The following is a 15169-nucleotide window of genomic DNA, read 5'->3' on the forward strand; positions in this document are numbered from 1 at the left end:
AGAATGAAGTTACTATGAGTAGTGTTACTCCTCCTGGATATGTGGTAGTTCATCGTAGGCTTCCAACCTCCCCCCTCCCCCCTCCCCCCTCCCTCCAATTTTCTGTGGATCCTCGCCTGTACTTATTTAACCCCTTGACTCCTAAGATCTCATTAGTAATTCTCCTTACTGTCTGCCAATGATTCTCATTATTTTATTTTGGAGAATTTGGTATCGGATCAATTAGCAATCCCATAATTGATATTTTTCTTTATTCTCATCACTTGTCTGCATGATATTGTAAAGAAATAGTGAGGAGAAATTCTGTCTTGGTCACTCATGGAAGTTAAAGGGTGAAGGCCTACTGAATGGAGGGAGATGGAGGGAGGTACTGTGTCTCATCAAGACATAAACAATGGGACATCTTTTTCTCCTGGCCCCATCCAACAACATAAAAAGTGGCCTGGTCTGGAACTTTCAATCCGTGTTCCAGCTTCCCGAACTGCCAGTCCAGTCCATTGTGTCTCACACACGCTCTGCTAATGTATTATTTGTGTTCGTCACAGGGCACAGCGATCGGGAAATGTCCCAAAGACCGACTCTTCCGAGAATACATCGGTCTCGAGTTACAGGTGAGTAGAAAGATTATGAAAAGGAACTCTAAGGAGTTGAGACCTTAATCTACAAATCTTTATCGAAGTGATTTTCTAAGCCTTCCCCCTTCCACTCCTTAACCATTTCAATTCGTATTTTTTCTCGACTTTTTGTGTTTCTTAGAAATATTGGTTACTTTTTTAGCTGACACGAATTGCGACTCCGTTACGGTGTCTCTAGTTACCCTTTGTGATGCAAATTCTGCCTCTTTGTCCGTTTTGCTTTTAACAGCTTCGAGAATTTGATCGCTGTCGTAAGTTGTACGAGAAATTCCTGGAGTTTAATCCTGCAAATTGTACCACATGGGTCAAGGTTAGGAGAGTGTGTTTTCTGTTGTTGTTGTTAAAGTAGTTGTTTTTTATCACAGTTTTGAATTTGGCTGAGCTATTGTTCTGCTCATTAGATCTTTTGTTTTTCCACATCCTCGTTGCTGTCGAGGCTGGGGTTAGCTTAACGTCCTCAATGATCAAGCTATGGAACGAAATTAAATTGACGACATCTTTATTAAATTTGGCAGTCAAGGAAGACAATGTGTAAGATATGTAAAAGAGGTGAAGTACCGTGGAATAATAATTCGTTAAAGACAATAGATTAACCCTTAAACTCCCAAGATAAGATTGTCAATTCTCTCCTTTAGCTGCAACACATTTCCTCGTAAATTAGTTGGGAGAATTGGGTGTTAGATCAAGATATAGACTTCTACCTGATAAGTTTGAGTTTGCTAGATAATGTATTCATATTATAGGGAGAAGGTACACGTTGAACACCCAATGGGAGTGAAAGGGTTAACTAGCAAATAGAGCACTTTTCGATCGAGGCAGTGAGAGATCGACGATAGTGAACCGCTGGTAGTCGGCTGTTATTGAAACCTTTGCTCTGTTTTCTCCTTTTTTCTATTTTTAGTACGCCGAACTGGAAACCATTCTTGGTGATACTGACAGGGCACGTGCGCTGTTTGAATTGGCTGTTAACCAACCTTTGCTTGATATGCCCGAGGTAATGTGTTGCAATGAAGGGTGTATTTAACTCAACGCACGGCATATTCTGTTTTATTTGTTGCCAGTTCCAGGCGTCAAGTTAGTAAAACGGCGGCTGTGGGAAAAGCTGCGCGGTGTTTCCATTCCATCCCGGAAGAGTAACAATACTTTTGGTCTTTAATTATGCTCTCGAAACTAGAATTAACCTGGACAGATATGCAAATTTGTGGAACCTGTATCAAGCAGCATCATATTTAGCGGTCGGTTGTCAAAGTCCGGAATTAGTCTCTCTTAATTACTGTAATTTTCACTTTGGATTAAAACCGGAAGTTATGTTTTCACGAGAAGTTAGTAGTTCATCATAGTGAAAATGCTTCACTTCCTTTCGACTATTAACATTCGTATTCTTAAAATTTGTTTCAAGCACGAGTACGCGGTGTAAGTTCCTCTCTTTGAAGGTTATGTAGAAATAGAGAATCACTCACGCAGAACGGAAGTGACGTTGATAGAGTACTTAAAATACTAATAGTGTTAATCATTTCTGTTCGTGAGTCTGATTAGCAGCCGTGGTGGTATAAGGTACGTTTGTATCGCCATTAATGCAGGCTTGAGTCTTGGTTACGGCACTCACGAAGCTTTTTTCTTTTTTTTTCATCTTCTTCCTTTTTCCCTTTTTTTTCTTTTTATTTTTTGTAACTGAACAAATTTATTAAGCTGCTTTATTTTCCCAATTTACTTAGTTTTTTAAGTAGAAGAAAAGTCCTCTTTTTTTACTCAGCTTTCACGTAATTTCCCCTCGTTTCCCCCTCTTTGAATTGTTCAAATTGTTTTATTAAAACTTCTAGCAGCAAGCGAATAACTGTAGTTCTTTTTGTTCTCAGGTTTTGTGGAAAGCTTACATAGATTTTGAGATAAACTTGGAAGAGTACGACAAAACACGAGATCTGTATGAGAGGCTACTAAAAAGAACGCAACACGTCAAGGTTGTATTTTTTAATTGTTTTTTTCCCTAAATTCTATCTCTGCTATTTTGTTGAATCTCTTTTACAAGAGCAGATATTTCCATTACGTCTTTCTATTCGAGTATGAATGTTTTCAGCGCCTTGCAAAAATGTACTGTGCCGTTAATTTCATCATGATATTAATTAACTGCGAACATGTCGGAGCAAATTTGCAGCCATGTTTCCCTGTATTCGCTTTCCTTCTGTAAGGCTCTAGTTTCCGTTTGTGATTCTCCTGAAATGTTCTCTTTATAGGTTTGGATTAGTTTTGCACAGTTCGAGGCCTCTACAGCAACCGATGAAAGCATCATACAAGCAAGGTGTGTAAAAAGGCTATCCTACATTCTCGATCGAGACCGTGACCATGGTAGTTCATAAGAGGAAAGCCTACGGTCACGCAGCGCCCGATCTTGATCGAGACCGTGACCATGGTAGTTCATAAGTGGAAATTCTACGGTCACGCAACGCCCGTTCTCGATCGAGACCGTGACAATGGTAGTTCATAAGAGGAAAGCCTACAGTCACGCAACGCCCGATGAACCTTTGCGGAGAGCCCCAGAGCGGACAACCCAATGGAAGATTTATTTGTCCTGTAGGAGAGGATTCATGGTGGAATATTTAAGTTGAAATAGTTTCTACTGCTTCAAATGCTATCAAAAAATCTGTGAAATTGAATCCTCACCGTTCTCTATTTTGTTTGTACTATAAATATTATTTTTCAGAACTGTTTACGAACGCGCCACCAAATCTCTCAGAAACGCAGAGGAGAAAGAAGAACGAGTGATGGTACTGGAAGCCTGGAAAGAGTTCGAGGTATTATTAAAATTGGTTGTATGAATAAGGAAACTTTTTTTGAAAGGTCGAATCTGATTTAATTTCATCATTTTGATCCTCTAGAACGAATATGGAGACGAAAGCTCACAAGAAAAAATAAAGAAAAAGATGCCTCGCCGAGTAAAGAAGAGGAGAAAAGTACAAACGGACGACGGAGTAAGAAATCTCTTCAAACTTCTTCAAGTAACTTTGATTGTCTGTCGTCACGCCATCCGTTGCCTTAGCCAAAATGTCGCGTGACATATCGATTCTGTTTTCAATTTACTCACGATTTTGTTCCAAATGTGGCTGTTATCAGAAATAATACGTAGCGGCGTGTATAATATTTTAGCTTCACTGCAATTTTCTTCTCTCCTTGTTAGATCTTACACTATTTTACAAATATTCTTCCTTGCAGTCAGACGCTGGGTGGGAGGAATACTATGATTACATCTTTCCTGACGATGAAGCCAACATGCCTAACTTTAAACTGCTCCAGATGGCCAGGCTTTGGAAAAAGAACCAAGAACAAATGGAATAATTATTTTTGTAGTTGTTGTGGCTTCTGGTTTTCTTTTGCTGTCGTATAAATATCACTAATTGTGTGCAGAATGTTTACCAAACAATAGAATAAAACTTCAATCTGTTCATTGTTAAGTGTTGAGGTCAGTCTTAAAGGAGTGGTTTTGTAGTTTGAAAAGGGAGGGGTGTGGGGTAGGAGTATTAGAGGGGGAAGTGTAAGTGGCATAAATGTGACCTCATGGTTCGTGACGTCATAAGTAGTAACGGAGTGAAGACTGGGCACTAGTGACAAAGTCAAACAGACAAGACTTGCATTTATGTATTACTTTATTGTTTATCGACCCAAGCCATTAATTTTTAGCTAAACAAATGATTTCCTTTTAAAAAAGTGTTGATGCAAGTCTAAGAAAAACATTTGACAATGAAATTACCAACTTGATTTTTCAATATTAGAATGTTCGTACATATTTCATTATCTTGGAAACTCAGTTCTGAAAAAAATCCTAAAATTGCCATCATTAAGCTCTGATTTCACAGAAACCTAAATTTGTCAGAGATAAATTATCAACATATTTATTGTTGGGTTTTTGTTCTCATGTCACTCATCATAAAGTGCTCAAATATGAAATATGCATACTCTAAATATATATTTAATATATACATTTAAATATATATTTCTGCAAATGCCGCCACTAAAAAGTTATGCTTGTGTTTTGAACCATTATCGGTGTGGAAAAGAATCTTATTGAGTTCTACTTCTTTAAAAACTGAATAGCCACTATTTCTATAAATATTCGAAAGTGATCCAACACTAAATCCAAAACAGAATGACAAATCTCCTATTAGCTGGCCTAAACAAAAAATGATTATCATAAATTATCATAATGTTACTGATACAGTTTACCGCTCACTGTTTTCTAATCAGATTTTGAGGCAAAACCTCTTTCCCAGTTTTTAGCAGTAATCCTGTGAAAAATGTTGTTACGTAAGTTATGTTCCCCCCCCCTAATTTGTCCCAGCCTGTTTTAGTGTTTAACTGTAATTCATGTACACGAGTTCACCTTCTTTGGATTGGTATTTCTTCTGCCTTATCAAACGGGCATGTAACTGTGAGAAAAGAATCAAACGTGTAAAGCCTTAATGTTGCATAAAAAAGGGTAGGTAAGGAAGGTATGCGTTACGAGATGGGGCTGGGGAAGGAATGCAGCCGAAGGTCCTGATCTCTTTGATGACAAACTCTGCTCATACCGCTAATTGTGCAGTACATCGCGAGACTTGACATATCGGCTTCACAGAGCTACTTAAGGCGAATTACGGAGAATGAGAAAAAAAAATGTTAGAGGTGTGCATGAAAACCGCGCATGGCCAACTTTCACGTCTTGTTCAGGACTTGCGGTCTAGAGAGACATCCTGTCCAAGACGTTACAAAATCGTATGTCCTGTTAAACTCTTATATCAAGACCTTGGTTAACCCTCGATCAGGCGTTCGTATCTTCCGGGGGAGGTGACACAAGAGTAGGCGGAACGTGTTCCCGACCACTGACTCTTGCGCTGCTACGCCATCGTGCGCCTGGTCGCTGGTTAAGACAACAGCGGCCACACCCAACAGGGCAGGTTGTACTTGGTTACGCTCAAATTGTTTTCAAGAGAGGGAATTTTGAATTTCACCCGAGCCTGGATGTATCAATTTGGAGATGATTTTGGGGCAGTATGAGCGATCAAGCAAGCAGAAACAAAACAAAAACATTTACCGCCTCCCATAAGAACAAGTATACAAAGGGTATGTTCACCTACCCCTGGTAAATTTCTTGGTACGTACCCAGTCTCCTCGCGGTTTTTCGGTTAAATTTTTTTTCCAATATGATACAGTTGTAAATCTGTCATTGACCAAACTTGTTCTGTCAAGATGGCTAAAAATTAGCCTCTTCTTTTTTTGCAAACACGAAAAAAGAACCCAGTAATTAATGTAAATGAGACTGATGGCAGCTTCATATATTGGCATTCAATGCAATTCTTAACCTACACACTGTTATATTTTGCAAAAAAAAAATTTTATAGCTTCAGTCCTATCATTAGAAAGCTGCATATTTTAAGGAAAAGTAAGTATGGTAATATATGTTTGAGCTTATACATGTATATCTGCATATAAGTAGGTTCCCTGAGAATTTGTTATTCTTTCATTTAAGAATCAAAGTCTTCCAGCTGATGAAATCCTAATTCTCAGCACATGTCCATTGGACACATTGACGTATTGTAAGAAGAAGAATTTCTGCTCTAATCACTGCAGCTGCTTCAACCCTTAACCCTTTATCTTCCAGAAGTGATTAACATGAAATTTCTCTTTATAAAATCCTCACATTATCCGGCAAACAGGTTATGAGAATGCTCAAACTTATCAGGTAGAGGTTGATATCTTGATCTAACAACAAATTTGTACAACTAATTAACAAGGAAATGTGTAGCAGCTGGAGGGGAGAATTAACATCAAGATCTTGGGAGTAAAAGGATTAACCCTTTACACCCTAACATCAGCATGCATATTCTCCATACTGTTCTCCATACATTTCTTAAGGTGCTAACAAGGAGAATTTGTTTAATAATCAAGAGCTTCTTTGGTTGGTGATCATTTCCTATATTCATATGACCTTTATGTATGATTCAGAGGTGTTATTGTGGGGAGAAATTAGATGCTAGTCACTCTTAGGGGTGAAAGGGTTAAAGTAAAAGGGGGAAGGTTCATAGCACATTCAGGTGGATATATATGGTAGGCACAACTTCCTTCTTTTCTTTACTACTGCTAGCAGTTGTAGGTTTGTCCATTGTGGTCACCATAAGTAGAACGGTGAAAAAGATGATCAGAAGTGAACAGAATTAGAAAATTATATGCGAAAATTCAAATCTTTACCTGTTTTCAAGAAAATTTGTATCTACATGTTGACAATTGTTTGTCAGGGTAAAGAATTTTGAATGAATGATTTTGGTTGAAAACTCTCACAGGCTGAAAATTAATTGTGGTTACCCTTGGCTGGCTTTTGTATGAAGTGACTGAAAACTTGAGAGTTAACTGAACTTGAAATTATATACACCTGTACATGCATGCATAATTCCTTTGTTACACTGCTAATGAAACATATGCTCATCTGGATCCGTTGCCATTCGAAGTGGATCTCATAAAGAATCAGACATTTAAATTTTTTTTCTCGCAAAATGTGTCTAAACTAAATTGCTGACAGATCTCTGTTATCCCTTTAATGCTGGCATTGGTATGCGTATTGTCTTTACTGTTCTCTATGCATTTCGTAAGGTGTTGACAAGGAGACTTTATTTAACAATCAAGAGCTTCTCTAGTTGGTGATCATTTCCTTAATTGTTGTAACCTTAATATTTGATTCAGGGGGAGGGGGGGGGTAATTAGATGCTAGTCACTCAAAGGGTTTGAAGGGTCATTGCAATGGTCTCAGACAAAAATATTTTTGGAGCTGACCCAATTCATACAATTGGATCTGTTGAAGTATCTGTCTTGATTCCCTTGTTTTCCAAACTTGGATGAAAAAGTTCCTGAATGATCAAATGTTTTTATACAGTGACTGTCTCAAGTGGAAATATGAGCAAAGCTTTTGAAGATTCACACAGACTGAAGATTAGTTTGGTAATGAGCCCTGAATAGAGTATGACTTTAAATTGCATACAATGAGTATGCAAGTAAGTCAAAGTATTTAATATATTTTTATTCACCCAAACTACAAAACTACCAAAAAAATGAAGTACAGTATATTCTTAGAATTACCACCTGTATGTACAGTGCATCAATTAATTACGATTGGTAAAATGGAATTAAGAAGGAAAAGGAATCCACCTGAGTGCTTAGAATGGGTATATCATATAAACATGCATATAAATATTATCTAAGTTGTGAGAAATTTCAACTTATTGGAGGCAAACCAGTTGGTTGTTTACAAGGCACCAGTAACAAATTTATATTGGGAATGAAGAGAAACAAATCTCATTTAGTGGTAGAGTGCATGGTTAGGACCCAGGAACTCTCGATCTCAATTCCAGTGCCTTCACTCTTTAACTCCAAGAGGTGATTAACATGTAAATTCTCCTTGCAGTTCCGATATGTTATCATACAAACAGGTTATGAGAAAATACAGGCTTTAATGAGCTGGTGTGGGTAAGAGGGTAAATATTGTAAAACTTACAATTGCATGCAATGATTACAAATCAAGTATTTAATATAACATATTTTTATTCACCCAAACTAAAAATCTACCAAAAAAATGAAATACATTTGCTTTCTAGAATTACTGAGACTGTGTGTACAGTGTATCAATTGATTATGATTGGTAAATGGAACAAAAAGGGCAGCAAATTAACCTGATAGCTAGATGGTTATGTTGTATAAACATAAATATTCTCAAAATTGTTGGAAAGTTCATCCTATTTAGTGAGTTAGGCAAACTAGTTGGTTGTGTACAAGACACAGGCAAGAAGTGGTTTTTAAGACTTCTGAGAAACAAATCTCATGGAGCACCAGAGTGAATGGTTAGGACCTGGGAACTTTAGATCTCAATTCCAGTACCTTCACCCAAAAACTCTGAGAGGTGATCAACATGTAAATTCTCCTTACGATTCCCATATGTTATCTTGTCAACAGGTTATGAGAAAAGACAAGCTTATGAGCTGAGGGTGTTATTGTGATATAACACCAAATTCTCTTGTCCAATTTCTAGGGAAATGTGTGGCAGTAGGTGGGGATAATTACTAATTGGATCTTTGAAGTCAAAGGGTAAAGTCACTTGGCTATGGTCTTTCTGCAACTTCAAGTCAAATAACATTGGAGCAAGAAAATCCCCTTAAATTGACTTTGGAGATGATTGGTGAAATAGACATGGATAGCTAAACTGCACAATCAATTAAAATGATATGCCTAATTGAAACATGTTTTCATAACTATTTGAAACCCCTTGTACAAGGCACAGAAGTTTGAGAATTGTGTTGATTGTCTCTTTGTTTTTTGTTTTTTTTTCTCTCTTCAATAAAGTTTTCTCCAGATTACATTAGACCATGTGGTAGTTCTTTGCCCTGATAAGGGTTGTGTCCTCCTGAAATACCTGCTCTTACCTGCTTCCAGATGAAGTGAAAGGCAGACCACACGAAGAATAGTTAAATCTACTTTAGACTCGTTTAAGTTTCCTTTTCTGAAGAATCTGACTGCTCATGAGACATTAGTCAATTTTGTGCTCACCCCCCTCCCCCTGGTTTCTGTATTTGAGTGCTAACAATGTAATTACACCGTTGAGTGTTTCTGTCATTTGTGAAGAAAATTTGTCCTAAAAAAATTATTCGATTTTAGTTTTCTCTGGCACACAGCATTAGAACGATTCGTAGAATAGTAACACATTCACTTCAGGATATATATTTTGTAAGCTTTATGGCTTGTGACTAGTATACACCCATCTGGTGCTGTTACAATGTCAGATGGACTTTGTAAGGGAATGGAAGTTTTGCCTGTAAAGCGACCGTCCAAAGAAAATTGCTGAACTCTGTTATTGTCATAGTCACAAACAAGAAGGTTATTGGAGTCGTCGAAACACATGTCACAGGCTCCGTTGAACTGTCCGTCTTGATTCCCTTTTTCACCAAACTGGTACAAGAAAGTGTTTGACGAATCAAATGCTTTTATGACGTGATTGCCTCTTTGAGTTACCAGGAAAATGTTTTTGTAAGAAATACAGCAATTTGGTTCGCTGAGTCTCTCTGGGCCACTGTCTCCTATTGTGAATAGAGCTTCGCCCTCTTTTGACATTACTTGAACTCTATTGTTACAGAATTCAGTGACAACAATACGTTCTGCGTCATCAAGACAAATACAAACTGGATTCTTAAAGTGTCCTTTTCCCTCACCTTCTTTTCCAAAGGTTTTTACAACAGATCCTGTCTGGATATTTATGTGTTGGATTCTATGATTTAATTGATCTGCAATAAGAATTTCGTTGTCATTTAAAAATAACACATCGGATGGATATTTAAATTGTCCAGGATGTGTTCCTTCTTTTCCAAGTTGTTTTAAACAGTTCCCTTCTTTATTGAATACAAAAACACAGTGTCCGCGCAAATCTACAACAGCTATGTCGCCTTGCCTGTTTACGGCGATTCCATTTGGTCCCTTGAACTCCTGCCCTTGGTTGAACTTCAAGTCCAATTCACCGACCACGACAAGTTGACGTTCTTTCACTGGCAAAAAGAACGGAGAGATCGAAAGCTTCTCGCCATTAATCTTCACCTCAACGTTGTAGACGCCAGGCACTCTAGGTGTAAACTTCAGCCTAAGATTGCCGTCTCCTTTTTCTTGAACGGTTACGTTTGATGTATATTTGGCGGGTTTTATTAGCAATTCAACCTGATCTTTAAGATCGGGCTGGTAACTAATCTCCCCTTCAGAAGTTTTTGAACACAACGTTAACTCTGCTTCTACACCAGCCTGGAAAGTTTGATCCAGTCCTTCTATATTTGATTTAGCTGCGTTTGCCGGTTGGTTGTTGAGTTGAGTAAAACCCAGTTTTAAATCTTTCTGGGATGCCGCGTTAAATTTGGCAAATGTAGTCTGGTGATGTTTTGGAACTTCAACTCCGCGAAGCTCTTCAAATTTCTGCTTCAAAGCCGTCATGGTCTGTACAATATCCAAGGCTGAGCTTCTCTGCACGAGATTTTCTGCAAACTGAACCGCTTGGTTCATTTGTTTTACTAGAGATTCCAGTTCGTGTTTAGCCGAGTTGATTCGCTCTATTCTCTTCTTACGTGTCATTTCTAAGGACTCTAAGAGCTGTTTTTCTTGCTGTCGCGTCTTTGTGATCACGTGTTGAGCTGCCTCGGACACTTGTTGTTTAGCGATTGCGATAATCATTTCCACATCCTCAGAGGTTTTCTGAGATTTTCTTATCTCTTCTCGAAACAAGTTTGCCTTTTCCTTGATGGTGTCGACGTTCAACATGATGTATTTCTTATCCTCCTGCACTGCCTTTTCAATAACGTCGAAGTCATGGCCTCGGTGGTCTTCGGCGAAGCAAACAGGACAAATACACGCTTCGCAGGAAGAGCAGAAATATCGTAGTCTTTCTTTCTTGTGTTGCGAGCAAAATGGCGGCTTCAGCAAGACCTCGCGATCTTCCGTTTCAAGGAGACCTAACAAACTATTATGGATGAAGCTGGTGGGCAAACGGTCGAAGCGATTGCCCTCTGGTAAATCGATTTCCGCCTGACACTCGGGGCATCTGAATTTGCCTTGTCTGTGGGTTTTTCTTGCATGTTCCTCCAAACACTTAACGCAGAAAGTGTGGAAGCACGATATTATTTTGGGGTCTGTGTAAGTATCGAGACAAATTGAACATGTGACTTGTTTCTTGAGGTTTTCCACGAGAGGTTCCATCACGATCGCCTTGAAGTACTGGTTATTCAAGCGACGAATACAAACAAACTGTGAAATCTAAGATTTAATGTTTGATTCCGAGAAAAGGTCCATGACGGCTGAGTTTTTGTAACCAATCATATTCAAGGACGTAGTTGACCTTTTTTGTAACGTCATGTCAGTGTTCATTCCTCGTTTATGATGAATAGACTTAGTCGGTCGCGTTGAAACCATGAAACCGTGACACGCTCGTTTAAAATGTTGTCATATGCGGGGCAAAATTACTGAATGCTGATTGACTGAGACAGAGGACATATTTGTCTTTCTTAATAACGAGGGCACTTCTGGTAATCAAGAGGGCGTGATTAATTGATGCCGATTGAACCTTTTGCCGTTTGCGGCGACGATTTATTGATTCAATTTAACTGAGTGAAGCAGTTTAATCTTACTAAGGAGTTGAGACCTTAATCTAAAAATCTTTATCGAAGTGATTTTCTAAGCCTTTCCCCCTCCACTCCTTAACCATTTCAATTCGTATTTTTTCCCGACTTTTTGTGTTTCTTAGAAATATTGGTTACTTTTTTTTGGCTGACACGAATGGCGACTCCGTGGCGGTGTCTCTAGTTACCCTTTGTGATGCAAATTCTGCCTCTTTGTCCGTTTTGCTTTTAACAGCTTCGAGAATTTGATCGCTGTCGTAAGTTGTACGAGAAATTCCTGGAGTTTAATCCTGCAAATTGTACCACATGGGTCAAGGTTAGGAGAGAATGTTTTATGTTGTTAAAGTAGTTGTTTTTTATTATTGTTTCATAAGTGTGCTTTTCTGTGAACACTTGCAATTAACTATAGATGGAGTTTGACAAGAACAAAACTTGAAAATAGACGAAAGGTTATCGAATTGGGAATGAGAAACTAAGAAACGTTTGATTAAACAAACGTAAGAACAAACGATCGAAGGCAGGCCTGGATCGAAGGAATGTCAGGTCGCGCGCCCACACGAATGAACAAAAAAAAACAAGTAAAATAAGGGCATGAATACTAACAAACAGGGACCTTAAGCAGGACCTAAGGAAGGCTGATAAATGATCACAGTATTGAATTTGGCTGAGGTATTGTTCTGCTCATTAGATCTTTTGTTTTTCCACATCCTCGTTGCTGTCGAGGCTGGGGTTAGCTTAACGTCCTCAATGATCAAGCTATGGAACGAAATTAAATTGACGACATCTTTATTAAATTTGGCAGTCAAGGAAGACAATGTGTAAGATATGTAAAAGAGGTGAAGTACCGTGGAATAATTCGTTAAAGACAATAGATTAACCCTTAAACTCCCAAGATAAGATTGTCAATTCTCTCCTTTAGCTGCAACACATTTCCTCGTAAATTAGTTGGGAGAATTGGGTGTTAGATCAAGATATAGACTTCTACCTGATAAGTTTGAGTTTGCTAGATAATGTATTCATATTATAGGGAGAAGTTACACGTTGATCACCCAATGGGAGTGAAAGGGTTAACTTGCAAATAGAGCACTTTTCGATCGAGGCAGTGAGAGATCGACGATAGTGAACCACTGGTAGTCGGCTGTTATTGAAACATTTGCTCTGTTTTCTCCTTTTTTCTATTTTTAGTACGCCGAACTGGAAACCATTCTTGGTGATACTGACAGGGCACGTGCGCTGTTTGAATTGGCTGTTAACCAACCTTTGCTTGATATGCCCGAGGTAATGTATTGCAATGAAGGGTGTATTTAACTCACCGGGTGTATTTAACTCACCGCACGGCATATTCTGTTTTTTCTGCTGTGGGAAAAGTTGTGCGGTGTTTCCATTCCATTTCGGAAGAGTAACAATACTTTTGGTCTCTCATTATGCTCTCGAAACTTGAATAAACTTCGACGGATATGCAAATTTGTGGAACCTCTATTAAGCGGCATCGTATTTAGCGGTCGGTTGTCAAAGTCCCGAATTAGTCTCCCCTTAATTACTGTAATTTCACCTTGGATTAAAACCGGAAGTTATGTTTTCACGAGAAGTTAGTAGTTCATCATTTTTAGTGAAAATGCTTCACTTCCTTTCGACTATTAACATTCGTATTCTTAAAATTTGTTTCAAGCACGAGTACGCGGTGTAAGTTCCTCTGAAGGTTATGTAGAAATAGAGAATCACTCTCGCCGAACGGAAGTGACTTTGACAGAGTACTTAAAATACTAACAGTGTTACTCATTTCTGTGAGTCTGATTAGCAGCAACAAGTGAATAATTGTAGATTTTGTTGTTCTCAGGTTTTGTGGAAAGCTTACATAGATTTCGAGATAAACTTGGAAGAGTACGACAAAACACGAGATCTTTATGAGAGGCTACTAAAACGAACGCAACACGTCAAGGTAGTATTTTTTTAATTATTTTTCCCTAAATTCTATCTCTGCTATTTTGTTGAATCTCTTGTACAAGAGCAGATATTTCCATTATGTCCTTTTTTCGTGCATGATTGTTTTTAGTGCCTCGCAAAAGTGTAGTGTGTCGTTAATTTCATCATGATATTAATTAACATGTCGAAGCAAACATGTCGAAGCAAATTTGCAGCCATGTTTCCCTGTATTCGCTTTCCTTGTGTAAGGCTCTAATTTCCGTCTGTGATTCTCCTGAAATGTTCTCTTTATAGGTTTGGATTAGTTTTGCACAGTTCGAGGCCTCTACAGCAACCGATGAAAACATCATACAAGCAAGGTGTGTGAAAAGGCTATCCTACATTCTCGATCGAGACCGTGACCATGGTAGTTCATAAGTGGAAAGCCTACGGTCATACAACGCCAGATCTCGATCGAGAGCGTGACCATGGTAGTTCATAAGAGGAAAGCCTACAGACACGCAACGCCCGATGAACCTTTGCGGAGAGCCCCAGAGCGGACAACTCAATGGAAGATTTATTTGTTCTGTAGGAGAGGATTCATGGTGGAATATTTAAGTTGAAATAGTTCTATTGCTTTAAATGCTATCAAAACGTCTGTGAAATTGAATCCTCACCTTTGTCTATTTTGTTTGTACTATAAATATTATTTTTCAGAACTGTTTACGAACGCGCCAGCAAATCTCTCAGAAACGCAGAGGAGAAAGAAGAACGAGTGATGGTACTGGAAGCCTGGAAAGAGTTCGAGGTATTATTAAAATTGGTTGTACTAATAAAGAAACTTTTTTGAAAGGTCGAATCCGATTTAATTTTATTATTTTGATCCTCAAGGACGAATATGGAGACGAAAGCTCACAAGAAAAAATCAAGAAAAAGATGCCTCGTCGAGTAAAGAAGAGAAGAAAAGTACAAACGGACGACGGAGTAAGAAATCTCTCCAAACGTATTCAAATAACTTCGATCGTCTGTCGTCACGCAATCCGTTGCCTAAGCCAAAATGTCGCGTGACATTTCGATTCTGTTTTCAATTTACTCATGATTTTGTTCCAAATGTGGCTGTTATCAGAAATAATTCGTAGCCGCGTGTATAATACTTTAGCCTCACTGCAATTTTCTTTTCTCTTTGTTAGATTTTATATTTTTCTATGGAGATTTGAAACACTATTAAAATATTTTTCCTTGCAGTCAGACGCTGGATGGGAAGAATACTATGATTACATCTTTCCTGACGATGAAGCCAACATGCCTAACTTTAAACTGCTCCAGATGGCCAGGCTTTGGAAAAAGAACCAACAACAAATGGAATAATTATTTGTTGTTGAAGTCAGTCCTAAAGAAGTGGTTTTGTAGTTTGACAAGGGGTGGGGGTGGGGTAGAAGTATTAGAGGGGGAGGTGTAAGGGGCACAAATGTG

The 15169-nt window shown here is 38.4% G+C and overlaps 3 protein-coding genes across 3 annotated transcripts in view; 2 read left to right on the forward strand and 1 right to left on the reverse strand.

The window, feature by feature from the left end:
- The window catches only part of LOC131776792 (crooked neck-like protein 1), a 30126-nt gene extending 26060 nt beyond the window's left edge, over window positions 1-4066 (forward strand). Inside the window, exons 14-21 of the mRNA XM_066160341.1 lie at window positions 546-611; window positions 865-945; window positions 1537-1629; window positions 2492-2593; window positions 2867-2931; window positions 3334-3424; window positions 3509-3601; window positions 3843-4066. Coding sequence (XP_066016438.1) covers window positions 546-611; window positions 865-945; window positions 1537-1629; window positions 2492-2593; window positions 2867-2931; window positions 3334-3424; window positions 3509-3601; window positions 3843-3965 — 714 coding nt within the window. The 3' untranslated portion in view covers window positions 3966-4066. The remainder of the gene's footprint in view (window positions 1-545; window positions 612-864; window positions 946-1536; window positions 1630-2491; window positions 2594-2866; window positions 2932-3333; window positions 3425-3508; window positions 3602-3842) is intronic.
- A 5284-nt stretch (window positions 4067-9350) lies between these two features.
- Window positions 9351-10940, reverse strand: LOC131776800 (E3 ubiquitin-protein ligase TRIM71-like). Its single transcript, XM_059093014.2, has one exon. It carries the CDS (start codon window positions 10938-10940, stop codon window positions 9351-9353), a length of 1590 nt encoding a protein of 529 aa, XP_058948997.2.
- A 242-nt stretch (window positions 10941-11182) lies between these two features.
- Window positions 11183-15168, forward strand: LOC136277740 (crooked neck-like protein 1). The gene is made up of 8 exons (XM_066160345.1): window positions 11183-11312; window positions 12030-12110; window positions 12980-13072; window positions 13632-13733; window positions 14012-14076; window positions 14414-14504; window positions 14588-14680; window positions 14942-15168. Exons 1-8 carry the CDS (start codon window positions 11253-11255, stop codon window positions 15062-15064), a joined length of 708 nt encoding a protein of 235 aa, XP_066016442.1. The 5' UTR covers window positions 11183-11252; the 3' UTR covers window positions 15065-15168.
- The last annotated feature ends 1 nt before the right edge of the window (window position 15169 follows it).

The sequence above is a fragment of the Pocillopora verrucosa genome, chromosome 13, assembly GCF_036669915.1.
Source record: "Pocillopora verrucosa isolate sample1 chromosome 13, ASM3666991v2, whole genome shotgun sequence".
Lineage (NCBI taxonomy): Eukaryota > Metazoa > Cnidaria > Anthozoa > Scleractinia > Pocilloporidae > Pocillopora > Pocillopora verrucosa.